This window comes from Pinus tabuliformis, chromosome 7, assembly GCF_031772625.1.
Source record: "Pinus tabuliformis cultivar Carrire ecotype Pingquan chromosome 7, CPIR1, whole genome shotgun sequence".
Classification (NCBI taxonomy): Eukaryota; Viridiplantae; Streptophyta; class Pinopsida; order Pinales; family Pinaceae; genus Pinus; species Pinus tabuliformis.
The window spans coordinates 1,699,584,299-1,699,600,673 of NC_142293.1; the positions used below are offsets into that span (position 1 = coordinate 1,699,584,299).

The following is a 16,375-nucleotide window of genomic DNA, read 5'->3' on the forward strand; positions in this document are numbered from 1 at the left end:
CACTTGGGGATGGCTTTTCCTTGTGAAAAGTCAAGAACAGCAGGTCAGACTGCCTTGTATTCAATTGTTGCTGTATTCTGAAAATTTCCCTTTGCTGGTTGCCTTATTTATGAACATGACAGCATACTTGAAGAGCTTAGGGCCTTCTCTTCGGGCTTCAACTGCAGCAAGCTTGCTATCCAAAACAAAAAACTTGAAATCCTACCTACTTACTCTAATCAGCACTTTCTTTGCTGTTAGGTGAAATGAAACAGCCAATGCAGCCACTTAAGCATTATAAACATCAGTGACCTTTGCTGCTTGTGCTTGTTGGTGCTTGAAATGGAGATCTTGCTATCTGATGTAGCTTTGTTAACCATTGAGAAGATCAAAAAAGTCCTGATCTCCTTTGCTGAATCTAAACACTGTACAAAAGGGTCCTGCAGCATATATACATTATTCCTGAGCTGAATTAAACAATTGCACAAAGGTTTTGGATCGATATCATGCCTTTGAATTGGGAAATCACCAGCATCTTGATAATGAGCCTTGCAGCCTGCTAATGGAGAACAACTCTGATTCATTTCATCACTCAACCTGTCATATGATGGATTGCATAGAACATGGAGCGATACTTGCAATTCATTATAAACAGGCTCAAATGGGACTTGACTGATCTGCACAGGCCGCTCCTCTTTTTCTTCAAATAACTCAGATGACTGAAAACAAAGAGGCAGGGGATCCACTTGGGTCATTTGATCACATGCTGCTGCTTCCAAGTCTCCTTCTGAAATCTGACATTTAGTAACATTCTGGGGCTGCAAAACTAGAGGTAATGCATTGTGAGCAAGGATTTGACTCTCCTCTAGATGGTCAATATCAACACTTGATGATACTTGATTACAAGCTGCATGATAATTATCCTTAATAAACTGAAAAGATTCAAAACAAAAAGGTAAAGTTCCTTCGCTGAAATCAAAATTTTCTGCGTTTTCCTCCTTTTCTTCATAGCTGAAATGAGCGAGCTAATCACTGGGTTCAAGCTGTTGAACCTGAACACTGCTTTCTGCCAAAATAGGGTCTGATTCCTCTGCCAGGCTGATTTGGATTTGAGGTGCAAATTCATCATCATACTGATCATATTTAGGCAGACAGCTGAAAGAAGAAAAGCTATCATATTCACATAGTATATCAGGAGACTGCTCCTTCACATATGGCTCTATGAATATGTCATCTGATTTGTGGTAGGTTTGTTCGTGAATGTCACTACTTTCCTTCTGCAAAACAGATGTGTTCTGGTGCTCTAGACCTTCAACTTTCAATGCGATCTGCTGCATCATTTCTTCTGATTCCTTTAACAAACTATGGAGCTTTTGCTCTTGCTCTGCTTTGCGCTTCTCATCTCTAATCTTTAGATTTGCCTCCACGTCCACAACGACGTCTTGCATCTGCTTCATAGTGGACGGGCTCCTTTCTCTTAAACGGAATTCTATTTCTGGATCAAAAGCTCTTGGATAATGCAATAGAGCTAAATTAGGGGGAGGTCTTATATTCAATGGCATAGAATGATAAAATTGATTGAATCGGTCTGAGAATTGCTGAACAGATTCATTTGGAAGCCTTTTTAATTGATTATATTCTTCAATGAGCAAGAGGGGATTAACTTTGATCATCCATCTATCAAGGAAGAGCTTGGAAAACTGCCGAAGATTAGAGATGCTAGCCTTAGGCAAGGCTTTAAACCAAGTCCTAACTTCGCTTTGCAAAGAAAGGGCGAAAATCCTAATACTAACATCCTCATTTTCTACTTCAAAAATGTTAAGATAGTCCTCAAAAGCCTAGATATGCTTTTGCGCAGTAACACCATTCTCTCCATCAAATCTTGGGAGATACTCAGGATGATCTTTAGGCAAAGGATTGAGCACGGGAGGCAAAATGAGTGGCTTATATCTGTCAGGAACCTTACGAGGCACGGGAATATGAACAGGGATTGAATGACTGGGCTCGATTTTTGGTTCCTCCTTGACTGTAGGATGATCTTCAACAGCATTAGAAGACTGCTGCTCTAATGCGCAAGGAGGCTTTTCAACAACGTTTTCCAAAGGAAAATTATAAGAATCTAATCTAAAATCGTCTTTAAAGTACAATATACATTGCAAAAGCCTGATCTGCTCATATAGTTCTTTTGAGTTCATTTCTCCAGCGGAGTCTTTATTATGAGGATGATGTGGAGTCGCCAGGTGGATGAATTAACTTTGAAGTGTCTGATCTCTGTCCACCGTCACAGATCAGAGCTAAACATGAAATAAATCTGAAGAAAAGGGGCCCTTTCTCCAGGAAACAAAATATTTTTGAGATTTTTGTGAATATTTTGATTTTTTGGGATTTTTCAAAACAACTTAAATATTTATTCAAAAGGCAGACTGATCAAATACTTGGATTTGCAGTGATAAACAAATGATTCAGGTCCCCAGTGGAGTCGCCAATGATGTTATCACTCAGGTTGTTCCCTTTGACTCCTAAGGGAATATGGCCGAGGTAACCACAAACCAATCTTTGGACTGCAGGTCCTAGCCTACCTGCAATCAAAGAGGGCTCTCTCTTTATGATTTAGCTTTGTTTAGGGGTGATTTTAGGCTAGTTATGATGTGCATGGGTTTGATTTAAGTTTGGTGGGATGGTTGATGTTTTCAAACAAAGTTGGCATGCAAAGGCTGAGAAATTCAGACCATTGGGCATGGAGTCAATGAATGTGACCTATTGGGTGTGTTTTCTTTGGTGGAAGAGAGGAATACAGAGCAGGATAGCTACACATGGCACAATGTTTAATGTTGGAACAAGGATGAAATGGAGGTCAGGGGATGAGAGGAAATTAAGGATCTCTCATCCAGCCAAAGAGGGAAAGTGGATGAAGGCTAAATAGGAGCAATGAAGGATTCCTAGACAGCATTCAGAAATGAGAGAAATAGCTTAAACATGATCAATTAAGTATGCATATTCATCACTAATTCAGAGGAAAACATATAAAAACCACAGAAATTGAGCACAGAGCACATAAAAGGAGTTCTGAGCTATTCTTTCTTTTTGCAGCTTAGATTGTGATATATAGATGATCATACACATATAAACTGAAAAACAGAGGTAGGAAAGACTTATTGAATCATGAGGAAGCACAAGAATTCCATATTATGCTCTTCAGCCATTAAAACCACAACCAGCCAGTTCAGAAGCAAATATTCCAGCAATCTTTGATTATAGAAGCTCTCAGGCTTACAGCGCAAGTATAGAATGAGAAAAACAACCACCAACCCTTTAAACATTGCATAGGGTGGTATATATAGGCAAAATATCTACAAACACAGATCTCATAGCAGATCTGGGGAAATAACTGTCTTTAACCTAATCTCTACTAAAATAAATGCAAAAAATATCTATTTGAGCTGCGCTGGGGGCAACAGCATCAAAACTGAGTTAATATGGGTCCTTTGTGCTATGTGCTGGCCATCTTGCCATAACTGTGCCTTGGGCGCCGCAGCGCTGCCCTCATATGGCTTTAATGTGCACAAATTTGTCTTGATGAGCCTTAAATGGACCTTTACTGCCTCTTTGACTTGGATGGAGGCCTCTTTATTGTCTATCTGCCTTGAAATAAAGATTTCCACTGAAAAACATTAACTAATACTCTCTGCCGCAACTTTTGATACACTTTAACTTGAATTGGGCCTCTTTCCTCCCACTGATACACTTCAAACTGTCAAATCGTCCCTTTTCTGCTACTTTAAGGCAAAAATAGCTGCTGCAATACTTTCTGCGGGCTTCTGTAGGTTTCGGCGCCTGGCCGATCAAAAATAGTGTTAAAATCTGAAGAAATGCTGCAAAAAAGGAGGATTTGTGGACTGATAGGTTGCTGAGGCTGAAAACCTGCATTTTGGAGCTGAACTGGGCAGAAGCGATCTCAAAATGATGGAGGAATGACCCACTTCCTTTGCTGAAGAAGCGCGCACGGGCGCGAACTGAAAAACACTTGAAAAAGCTCTTTTCCCCTTATAAAGCGAAAAATCACTTTACACAGGAAAATTGGCGAAAAATGGAGTGGGAGCGACACTGTAGCTCAAAATAAATCTTGGCTGTTGGATCTAGCGAAGGCAGATCCAACGGCTGCAATGAATATCGCAATATCGCAATCGGTAGGGGAGCGGGGGCGGAGTGGTTAACATATGTATGAGCCTCCCGACATAGCGATCGTCGATATCGCATCGGCGATCGCATGTCGGGGGGGAATGGGCGATGGTTATAATACATATGCAATGGGCAAGCAATATGGGGTGGAGCGACATGATCTGGACCGTTGATGCGTGGGGGCGATCGGACGGCTGCCGCGTGATCGCAATATCGCGTCGACGGGGGTCAATGCAATATGTGCTTTGTATATAAATGATTGCGATAGTGAAAATGCATGATTTTTGCGATAAACACAGCTTAGCCACAAAACATGGTTTTGGCGATAAACAAGGAATAATAATAAAGCGGAGATATAAATGGATTACGGGAGATGCGATAGGAGTAAACTGCGATAGCAATATTGCTATCGGATGCGATAGCGATATCGCATCGGCGGAGGGGTCAGGGATATGTAATATGGCGCAGAACTCTTTGCGAATGCCGACTGCCGATTGCGCATCGGCGAAATGATATCGGGGCACACATAAAAAAGGGCCAACAATGTTATTGCCACCTCCGACAGCGATATCGCGTCGGAGCGGGGGGGAATGTAATTCGGAGGGGGGTTCCAATGCCTTAGAAGGTTTTTTCAATGATTGGAGAAGAGAAACTAGGATCAGATGGAGGCTTATATGCATGAAAAAGGGTTGTTAATGCATCGGAAGGGGTATTTGTGCAAATGGAAGAAGTCCAAGTGCATCGGAGGAAGGGTTTTATGACTTGAAAAGGTAAAAAAAAGGTAAGAAGAGGGCTTTTACACATTAGAGGAGGGGATTTATGCATAGGAAGGGGTCCGATGCATTGAAAACTGGTTTAAGAAGCAAAACTGAGGGTTCTTACTAGGTTTCAGGAAAACTTAGTAATTCCCAATGCATATTTATGGTTATATTTCAACCAAAGGGAGAGGATATGTATATAAGGGGATTTTTAACATATTTTTAGTAGGGGGAGGGGAAACAGATAGAGATTTACATAATAAGTTAGAAGTTAATATGAATTTTGATCAGAAAAGCGCTAAGGATAGAAATCTTAGGCTACAAAGGGGAAAAATGACTTATAGAAGGAATATGAACACCCCTAAGCAAAGCAGATCTTTAATTAGGCAAATATTATGGAATATGTTGAATTTTAGAGATATCAAGCAGATCTTAACACCTTTAGGGGGAGTTAGTGAATGATTTTGGGGAAAAGGAAGAAGGGGGAGTTAGACATGCCTCGCTTGAGATCCTCCAAGGGAAAATTGCTTTACACTTGTGATCTGAAGTAGATTAGCACTTTGAAACACAAAACTGATCACAATCCTTGATTCTGCAACCACAAAACTACTTACCCAGCCTACTTACCTAGCATTTTGTTTTCTTTTTGTTTGGGTGCACTTGAACTAGCAAACCCAGCTTTACATCTTTTCTTTTAACTATCCTCCTATCTAAATCTAGCCTTATATCCTCCAGGGGCTCAGATTAAGCTGTTGAGCACCCTTGATTCTCTACCTATCTACTAATCTGCCAAGATTAAACAGTTTGGACAGATATCATTCTCTATCTCTAAAACAAGAAATTTAAACCTAGGGAGGCCAAGATTAAGCTGTTTGGCCTTCCCTTAACTGTAACAAAAGTGGTGATTGCTTGGAAATATGTAACCTTTGCAACAATGGAAAGGATGAACATATTTGGCACTTCCACAGTCAATCATGAAAAATGAAACCTATGGCAATAGGAGGCTAACATATGGTACTCTCTGTCATATCAATACAGAACAATATCATGTTTTATATGTAATTCATGTTGCTCAAATGTGTTTCTGGCTCTCGGTTTCTCTAGAATCACAATTAACATTTGATATCATAAACACTGTTCTTAATTATCTTTTCTCGCAAATACTAGCATCTAAAAAAATGATACATGTATATTTCCTACTCATATAATATATATATATCAAGCTTTTTTAACACTGAAAAAAAAAACCCACAACAACTGTAAAAATGAATTAAACCGAACTAAAGATGAAGCTCAATTTTTAATAATTTATTCAGCTCCTAAAAAGTGCTACTCGATCTCTTAAATATGATATGTTTTAGCCTCCAATTGTGATCTCAGCATTTTATAGGAATCAATCACAAACACAGTGGATATTTGTGGCCTTCAAACAATCAGTGCCCACAGTCCAAGTAAAATACGCTCTACGCTTAATATGCTCAACCTCCAAATAATGATCAATTCGGCCACAATAAGAATGTCTTGGTCCCTTCAATTTATTAGTCTCATTCATGGCTCCCTTCAACAACGATTTAATCTCCAACTTCTCAATAATAACCAATTCGTCCCACTGAACATTGTCTTCCAATAACATGCAATTGAAGCACAAATGGGAAACCCGTATGATTTTCCCACAATTTCAACAACCACAAACAATATTACTCCAACGAATAATAGATTAAGAATTTTAACCCACTAACTTGGCTCTTTAATTCTTTTGGAACAATACAGTGAACTTAGTTTTTAACTCACAACTAACTAAATTCAAACTCATGATCTGATATTACTGTAATATCCCCTTTTGAGATTTTACGAAAAATATTTATGCCATAATTTTTTTTTCTTAAATTCAATCAAATGGCATACTTGTATTATGAAATTAGCAACATAATAATTAAATTTATCGGAATAAATCAAGAAATAAATAATGCCAGCAATGATAATAAACAAATTTTTATTTTATTATTTACGAGGACAATTCACATACAAAACTATCAATAGAAAGTAGTTGTGGTGATGGCCTCAATCACATTTGCTACCACTATGAATATAAATGACACTAAATTGAGAATTTGGGTGATTCTCACTCCAATCTTCATATCTACTCTAGATCTGATCTCCAAGAGTGCTGTTGAAGCTCCGTGAGATTCTTACATGAATATCTTCAACAGTGGGTTGGGTTTTCGTACAACTCACAATATGAAACCCAAGGGTTTTATCCTTGGGCTTGCTGAAAAATGAGAACCTCATTCCCAAACCTCTTCAGTAAGAAAATTACTCAACTCCAAGATATCCCAAATGATTTGCTTCCTTTCCATTTAAAGATTTGATGGATGACTCTCCAACCTTCTAAAAATATTTATTTTTATTATTTTGTTGCCAATTTAGAAGCTTCTTCGTCTTATTTTATTTTATTTTAGCCACTTCCCCCTTTGGCCATTTTCTCTTATTAAGCACTTCCCCCCTCTTTTATCTAATAAAGTGACTAATTAAAATCACTTTTTAACCTTGAGAAATGATTATTCAACCACCATGCTTTCTCCAACCACTTGAAGTAACCTTTCACCATCCCATCCTATAGATCTCTTCTTTTTTGATTCCAACCAGCTATTACACTAAGGTGTTTTTTCAATTATTCTTCTCCCAACAACACCTTTAGTATTTTTAATTAAAATATGCTGATTATAACCCAGTTTTACTCTCACTAACACCTTTAGTGTTTTTAACTAAAATATACTGATTATAACCCCGTTTTACAAAAAAATATTAAAATGCAACAAAACCAAGTATAATTTGTGCAAAATTGACCTCCATAAAACTCCATAAAACCCTTTAGGCACCTTTAATAACATAATCAGGGTCTTATGACCTGGTCATTACACACCCTCGAAACCCATCCTAACTGAATTATAAAGCAAACTGAATTATAAAGCAAACTGTATTATAAAGCAAAACTCTGTGTAACTCATGTCCCATCCTTTATCGGAGCGACTGAGCGAGTGCCGAATGGAGAGCGACTGAGCGACTAGAGAGGCGAATGGAGAGCGACTGAGCGCCTGAGCGGGTGCCGAATGGAGAGCAACGGACACTGGCCAACCAGGTATGCACCGGTTGGTGGACACTAGTCTGGCCTATGAACAACCAGGTATGTCCCGGGGGGAGTGCTTTGTGCAGGGACCATCCAGGTTTTATGTCCATCTATGGTGTCCTCTGAACGTGTTTGGATCGTGTCCTCGCACCTATAACCTTTTTATATAGATCTCTGTTTTGCCTATGGTTAATCATTCTCCATCCGACTAGCGTTTTTCCCGGCTGTATATTATATACTTGTCCTTATCTTCCTGTTTGTCATACTCTGTCTGTCTTATAGCAGGCTTACAGATGTATATGGTGTTTTCTTTCCGACTTATTTTTAGCACTTCATGGTTTATTGCCACCCCTGTGCTGGAGCTTACATATCTATGTCTAATATATAAAGGACGGTATCTATATGCGGCTCATGGATATCCATGAGCTATTGATTACAGAGTTGGATCAGGAGGGAGCACCCTCCTCTATCTGTAGTCATTTCATCTTCCCTTGCTCTGTCTTATATCTATGTCTTATATGTAATGGACTTTATCCATATGCAACTCATGGATATCCAACATATGAAACTGATTTGGATCATGTAGGTGCATCCTCCTCTGCGTGTAACATGTAGGTTCATCCTCCTCTGTCTCCATTCCGATGCTCATCGACCGACGGTTTTCCGATGCCTGAATATTGTATTTTGAATTTTCCGGGTCATTATTCTCGCAGCCCAAATCTTCTCTACCAGATTTGTTGCACATTTCGAGGTTGTCGGCGTACCGATGGGCTATCTCTCATATCCTTCTAGCAGCCTATAGGTTCGATCCGGGTGGAGGGACTAATATCCACATTTAATACTCCTTCTATAATGCCACCTTCTGTCTCTATAGCTTCGGTGGTTTAGCCCTCCACATCTGTACTTTCTTTCATCACTATCAGATCTTACTTCCTGATTTATATCCGTTGGGATCCTCATCCTGACCACTAGGTGTCAGTTCATATCCCAATATGGATCTCCACTCTGAACACTCAGCTGAGTCAGCATTGGTTCGTGCTACACTAGAGGCGGAAAAATCTTATGCCAGACAGACTACCAAGACAGGCTGGACTGATTCGCTGCAGGCTGATATAATACTTCCCTCTGTTACGGAAGTTCCTCTACAGGATGTGGATTTTTCATATAAACCTCACAAAAAAGATCCCCGACCTGTCAAGACTTCTATGCCGCCCTCCGCCATCAACCTGGATGGTCCGCAATTATCTGACAGGATTATTAGCCTTCAGAAGAGAGCGCTTATTGGTCGTTGGTTCTTCCCTACTATGGAGGACTCTCAGATTAGAAAGTGGATTGAGGACAGATGGTCTCCCCTACTGAAATACTCTCCTACGGTTGTTCGCCTCATGAACAACTGGTATAGCTTCCACTTCCTCGACGATGCTGATCTGGATATCATCTATTCTAAACCCTGGGTGAAAGGCAGATGTTTCTTAGCGCTCCACAGATGGTTTATTGGGTTTGATCCTCTCCGTTGCACACCACAGAATAACTATATCTGGCTCAAACTACCCGGCCTGCCTCTGGAATTGTGGACCAGAGAGTCCTTGGCAAAGATTGGGAACGCTGTGGGGCGCTTCATTTATGTTGACCCTCGGTGCATCGGGGCCAAAGACAAGAGAGTTGCATGGGTCCTCATCGAAAAGGAATATAGGGGAGGTTTTCCTGAGACCATTGAACTCTCCTGGGAGCTCTCCAATCTCCAACAACGCCTTGACTTTTGGGGTGTGCCTTTCAGGTGCTCCAACTGCCACAAAACAGGACACCTCCATCCGAAGTGCCCTCGTCGCCCATATGGCCGAATGAAGAAGAAGTCTGCATATGAACTTCCATTGACGCAGGACAATGGTACTGGGACTTTCGACGAGCCTTCTCCGGATCAATTGTATAAGGCCCCTTTCTCATCCTATCCCCCACATTCACCCCCTCATAGACATTCCCTGGAACGATCTGCTAGACAACCACACTCGAGAGCTGTCTCTGTCGAGCCTATTCTACGACCCTCCACTATGTCTGCCGACCGTCATAGATCCACAACGATCTCTAAATCTCCTACCCTTTCCCCTAATAGCCCATCGACCAGTTTTCTGTGCTTTCCCCATGTTCCGCCTCCCCATCCGCCTGAAACCGACCATGTTGTCCCACTACCTCCTGAACAACCTAAGCCGTTCATTTCCTACCCTTCGGCCGTCGTATATTTATCATCCCCGACCCAATCTCCTCCCTCCCTCACCCGCTCTACCCCTATCCCGCCACCTGGGTCAAACCCTTGTCACACATCCATACACCCCAGCCCCCCTGTCCCCCCATCTGGGGGAACGAACCTGGACCGCAAAGGAAAGGCACCTTTTTTACCCGTTTCCCCCATCCCATCCCTCCAATCCTCCCCTCACAACTCCTTTGATCACGACATTGACCAGCTTCTCGCTAAGGCGTCCTTGAAACTTCAGCCCTTAACCATCCATCGTCCATCACGCTCCCCCTCTCCTCACATAAGCCCCAGATCTGCAAGGTATATTACGGTCAGACGCAAGGAAAAGCGCGGCAGTAGACACTTCCGAGGACGGAACGGAAGATGTGATCTGACTTCAGAAGGCCGATCCTTAATCGATGTTCCTGTGACTGAACTTGCAATGGAAGACCTTTCTGTTTCTGGGCCACTTAGAGCATGCCAGCCCATTGTGGATCCTAAATGATTGATATTCTATCCATGAATATTCGAGGCCTTGGTGACGAACCTAAATTCTTGGCCCTCAAACATCTTTTTGCTTCCTCCAATCCTTATATGATTCTCATACAGGAAACCATGCACGACTGTGCTCAAACCATTTCTTATTTCAGACGTATGCTACCGTCTTGGCACATGGTTGCCTCTAACGCTGTGGGCATGTCAGGGGGATTAGCTGTATTATGGAACCCCAGATGGATATCCGCTGCTGCTTTTCAATGTTTTGCAGGCATCCTTGTGCTGGCTCAGGTACGGGGGTCCCCTGATCCCATCCACATATTAAATATATATGCGCCATATAGGCAGCGGACTCAGTTTTGGAATTATCTGCTTACTTCATTACTACTTGAAATTGATTCATTGATTATTGGTGGAGATTTTAACTGCACCTTTTGTTGTGATGAGATATGGGGTAATGGCAGGATTCTTGACCCTGTGGGCAGACATATACGAGAATCCATTATCCAAAAGAGCTTCATTGATCTTCTGCCGGTTGAACATGGTCCCACCTGGGACAATGGATGATCCAACAGTGCTTATCTAGCAAAAAGAATCGACAGATTCTTGGTACATGAACATATGCTTGATAAATATGGGCCGCCAACTATGAAAATCTTCCCAGCCTTTATATCTGATCACCGGCCCATAATCATGCAATGGAAACAGGAACAACGCCATGGGAGATACCCTTTCAAATTCAATCGTACCTGGCTGACCGATGACAGTTTCAACTCAGTTATAAAGGATACTTGGCTGCATTCCACCAATCTGAATAATGACTCTCATTGGACCTTCATCGACCGTCTACAAGCTCTTCGTATGGAGGTTAAAAAGTGGCAAAAGGCGAAGGCTGCGTCTAATAGAAAGGAGCTTACACATTTAAATATGGAAATAGAACATCTGAATGCCCTCCTAAAAAATCCCCCTTTGGCGACCTCCACTAGACTCCGGATCTGGGCTTTAGAAAATAGAAAACAACAGATATTAAAACAAGAGGAAGAGACGTGGAGACTCAAGAGCCGTGCTTTATGGATTCGTGAAGGTGATAAAAACACCAGATATTTCCACAGATTTGCTAATAAGAGGAGAGAAACAAATGCCATCTGGACTATCAACGATGAACAGGGGAATGCACTATCCACACGGAAGGCTATATCCGGGGAAGCTGTTAAGTATTTTAAAAAAGCTTACAGTGTTGTATCCGCTTCAGATATTGAGGATGTTATGTGGGGCATTGAACCATTTCCTATTATGTTTGGAGAGGAACAGAACAGTGCACTATTTGCTGAGGTTACTGAAGAAGAATTATTGGCAACCATGAAATCTTTCCAGAAGGATAAGTGCCCCGGGCCAGATGGGTGGACCATCGATTTCTTCATCCATTTCTTTGATCTATTTAAGGATGATATCCTCAAGATGGTTGAATATTCGAGGAAGCAGGGCAACATCAATCAGAAGATTTCCTCTACTTTTATCGCCCTTATCCCTAAGAAAAAATGCACATCCACCTTTGCTGACTTTCGGCCCATTTCATTGTGCAACGTACTGTACAAGATCATTTCAAAGATTATTGCAATGCGCATCAGGGATACCCTTTCTCTGCACCTGTCCTCAGAACAACACGGCTTCCTCAAAAACAGAAACATTCTTGATGCGGTGGCTCTCACCCAGGAATGCTTGCACTCTATGCACTGCAGGAAACTTGATGCGGCCCTATTAAAGATCGACTTAAAGAAGGCATACGACTGTGTGAGCTGGGTTTATATAAGATGTCTTCTAGCAAAGATAGGGCTTGATGTCAGATGCATTCGATGGATCATGGCCTGTATTGTGGATGTAAACTTTGCAGTTCTCATTAACGGTGAGCCAACTCCGTTTTTCAAATCGGCCAGGGGACTTCGCCAGGGCTGCTCCCTATCTCCACTTATTTTCATCCTGGTCATGGAAACTTTGAGCATACACATTAAAAATGTTATCCTACAAAGGAGTTCTAGGCCTCTTCCAATCTACAAGGAGATTTCCATGTCACACTCCTTTTTTGTGGACGATATCCTCTTGGCGGCCATGCTGTGCAGATCCACTTGGGAATGCATTTTCTATACTCTAGAAAGATTCCAGAATGCCACCGGACTTTTCATAAACGACTCTAAGTCATCATTCCATGTAGCTGATACGGATGGCGAAGTGATCACTTACCTCGTTGATTTATTTCATATTAAGGCGATGCCTATCGGAGAGGGTCTCAAATATCTGGGATTTCACTTGAAACCTGTAAACTACAAAGCTGCTGACTGGTCGTGGATTGCCGACCGTTTCTACAGGAAGATTACATCATGGGAATCCAGAAGTTTGTCTATCGGAGGATGTGCCACTCTTGCCCAGGCCGTATTGGTCCAAATCATGGTTTTCTGGGCACTTCTTTTCTATATTCCGTCTTCTGTCATAAACGGTCTAAACAGCATGATATCAAATTACATTTGGGGAGGCCAAAAGGAAAAGACCAAAATACATCTTTGTAGACTTGAAATGCTGTCCCGCCCAAAATCCATGGGTGGTTGGGGATTAATGAATTTACAGTCTTTCCGAAGGGCGTTGCTGTGTAAGACCATGTGGAATGCGCTGACGGGGGAATCTCTATGGAGCAGAACTGTCAGGGCCAAATATATGTATGGTCACGACATTACTTACTGGTACAGACAATCCACATTCGGTGCCAACAATGGGTCTATCATCTGGAGGGGATTCAAGAAAATGTTTCCTTTTGTTCGAAAAAACTTGATTTGGCATTTCCATACAGGTTCCAAGATCATCATCGGCATGGACGATTTTGCTGGAATGAGCGGGCCGATCCCAATCTCTACTTCACTTCTGAGACATCTGCACAACAAAGGATATATTTTCTGGGCAAGTGTTATAAAAAGGTGGGACGGCGGGTCCCCGATATGGAAATCTGTTGTTGATTTAAATATCCCCGGAGATCTGGCTTCACAATGGAACGACGTTTCCCGATCCTTAAATTTCGCTGGCATATACCGTACAATGGAAAATGACCATATCAGTTGGAGAGGACTGGGCGGTTCTTCTGTGGTAAGTGCCAAGCATATATACCAACAGATTCTACACTCGGACTGGGACTCGAGAGAAAAGACTTTTCCACAGGCATTTTGGAAAACCGACTGCCCAACAAAAATTATTATTTTCTCTTGGCTGGTTTTTTATGACAAAAACCTTACCTGGGATAATCTACAGAAGCGTCAGTGGCACGGGCCTGCTATCTGTTCACTCTGTAGTATTAATTCAGAAAATAAATTGCACATATTTCTCCAATGTCCTCAATCCAAAAAGATATGACAGCTCTTGGCTTCACATTTTGGTTTTGATATGATCACCTCCCCTTCCATCTGCGATGTTTTTTATTCATGGAGCAACATGCGCTGCAGGTGGAGGTCGCTTCCGCTGATTACTATTTGGAACATTTGGAAATGGAGGAATCGTATCATTTTTGAAGACAGAAAGGACCCGATTTATTCTATCTATGAATCCATCCTTTCATTATTTGAAGCCATCGATCATCCTCAACAACCCACAGTCAAACAGCAAAGGATGCTGATTCATAATGATATCTATGAATATCCAATTGCATATTTTGATGGCGCAGCCCAGAGGAACATTTGTGCCTGTGGGATTCACATTATTCCGGAAGAAGGACAATCATATGATATCTATTGGAACGGAGGTCCCGGTTCAAATAGTAAAGCGGAGATTATGGCCCTCGCTGGTCTCATTGCTTTTTCTGATTTCCTTGGCATCAAAAACCTCCACATATATGGAGACTCCAAAGTCACCATAGAACATGTTCTATCCAAAAGCCGAATCAGAAATATACATCTTTCCGGCTGGTTAAACTGGATTACGGATTGGTGGCGCACCAGGACGGACTACAACATATCCCATATTCCCAGAAGGAAAAATCGAAGAGCAGACTTATTGTCCAAACAAGGACTCACATCTCCGCCGGGCATACGGAGACTGCAGATAAATGTGGACAATTGCGCCTGCCAGATTCAATATTTCTCTATATCGGGTACACATCTCCAAATTTTGTGATGTCCACAGATAAGTTCTCTATACTCCTATTTATGAATCTCGCATATGCTGTACATTTTTGCTAATATTTTGGACCTACGTCTCCTACAGATAGGTCTGTTTTTTCTGGCCTGCTCTCTCTATGTTCAGTTTTTTGGTATAGTTTCATATGCCCGTCAGTATGCTGAACTATTGACATATCAAAAAGTTTGTATACTTTTTATTTTGTATATTTTTGACAATACAATCAATATACCGCTTTTTTTCACGCTGAAAAAGAAAATGGAGTAGTAGTCTAGTTTATTTCTGCGATATGATCCCAAGAAATACAATAAAAAACACTGTAAATTTGGAAAATTTAATACGATGATTATTGCCAAGAATTTATTTAGATGTGCAACAAAGTCCAAAAATACACAATGCAACTACTGTGACAACTTCATAAAAATATTGCAATATGATAAATAAGGTAACACTAAGAAAATATAGCTAATATCAATTTTATTATGTCAATATAAATCTAATGGTACCCAGAAAATGACTAAAATAATATCAATTTTATTATATCGATATAAATCTGATATTACTACTGCCCAGAAAATGGCTGAGATGATGAGAACCTCCACAACAGTTGTAACACCTAATCAAACTAAAACTAAAGATGAAGCTCATTTTTTAAATAATTTATTTAGCTCTAAAAATGCTACTGTGTCTCCTGAATATGATATGTTTCAGCCTCCCATTGTGATCTTGGCCTTCTACACGAATCGATCACGAACATAGTGGATATTCATGGCCTTCAAACAATTAGTGCACGCAGTCCAAGTAAAGTAAGCTCTTGGCTTAATATGCTCAGCCTCCAAATAATGATCAATTCGACCACAATAAGAATGTCTCGGCCCCTTCAATAGATTACAGTCTTAACCATTGCAATGAATGACTATTCAATCTGCAATAATAACCAATTCATCCCACTGAAGGTTGTCTTTTAATAACATGCGATTGAAGCACAAATGGAAAACCGGTATTATTTTTTCACAATTTCTAACACTTGTAAATAATATTTTTTGTTGTAAATTTGGTAGGATTACATTTTTATCATGTCCATGTTTTTTACCTTGATCAGGAGGAGGGGTAGCACAAAATTTGAACTCAAGACTTTTGGTTTGGTGAGACTTTATTTCCACGACCATTACTAATTAAACTACCCCAAGCCGACAACAATTGCAAGCAATATTTATCTGGCAATTAGAATAAGAATTTTAATCCAAAAACTTGGCTCCTTAATTCGTCCAAAAAAAATATGGTAAATTTAATTTTAACCCACAACTAGCGAAAATCATACTCTAGTATATATGAGAGTAATATCCTAAAATTTAATTTGATAAATTTTTCTTAAATTTTTCCAAAAAAATATTTATTTCATAGAATTTCTTCTTAACCACATCAAAATTGCATACTTGCACCATGAAATTAGAT

At 40.7% G+C, this 16,375-nt stretch overlaps 1 protein-coding gene across 1 annotated transcript; it reads left to right on the forward strand.

Moving 5' to 3' along the window:
- Positions 1-14,413: 14,413 nt before the first annotated feature.
- LOC149255072 (uncharacterized) lies at positions 14,414-14,917 on the forward strand. The gene has a single exon (XM_089454942.1). It carries the CDS (start codon positions 14,414-14,416, stop codon positions 14,915-14,917), a length of 504 nt encoding a protein of 167 aa, XP_089311068.1.
- Positions 14,918-16,375: the final 1,458 nt, after the last annotated feature.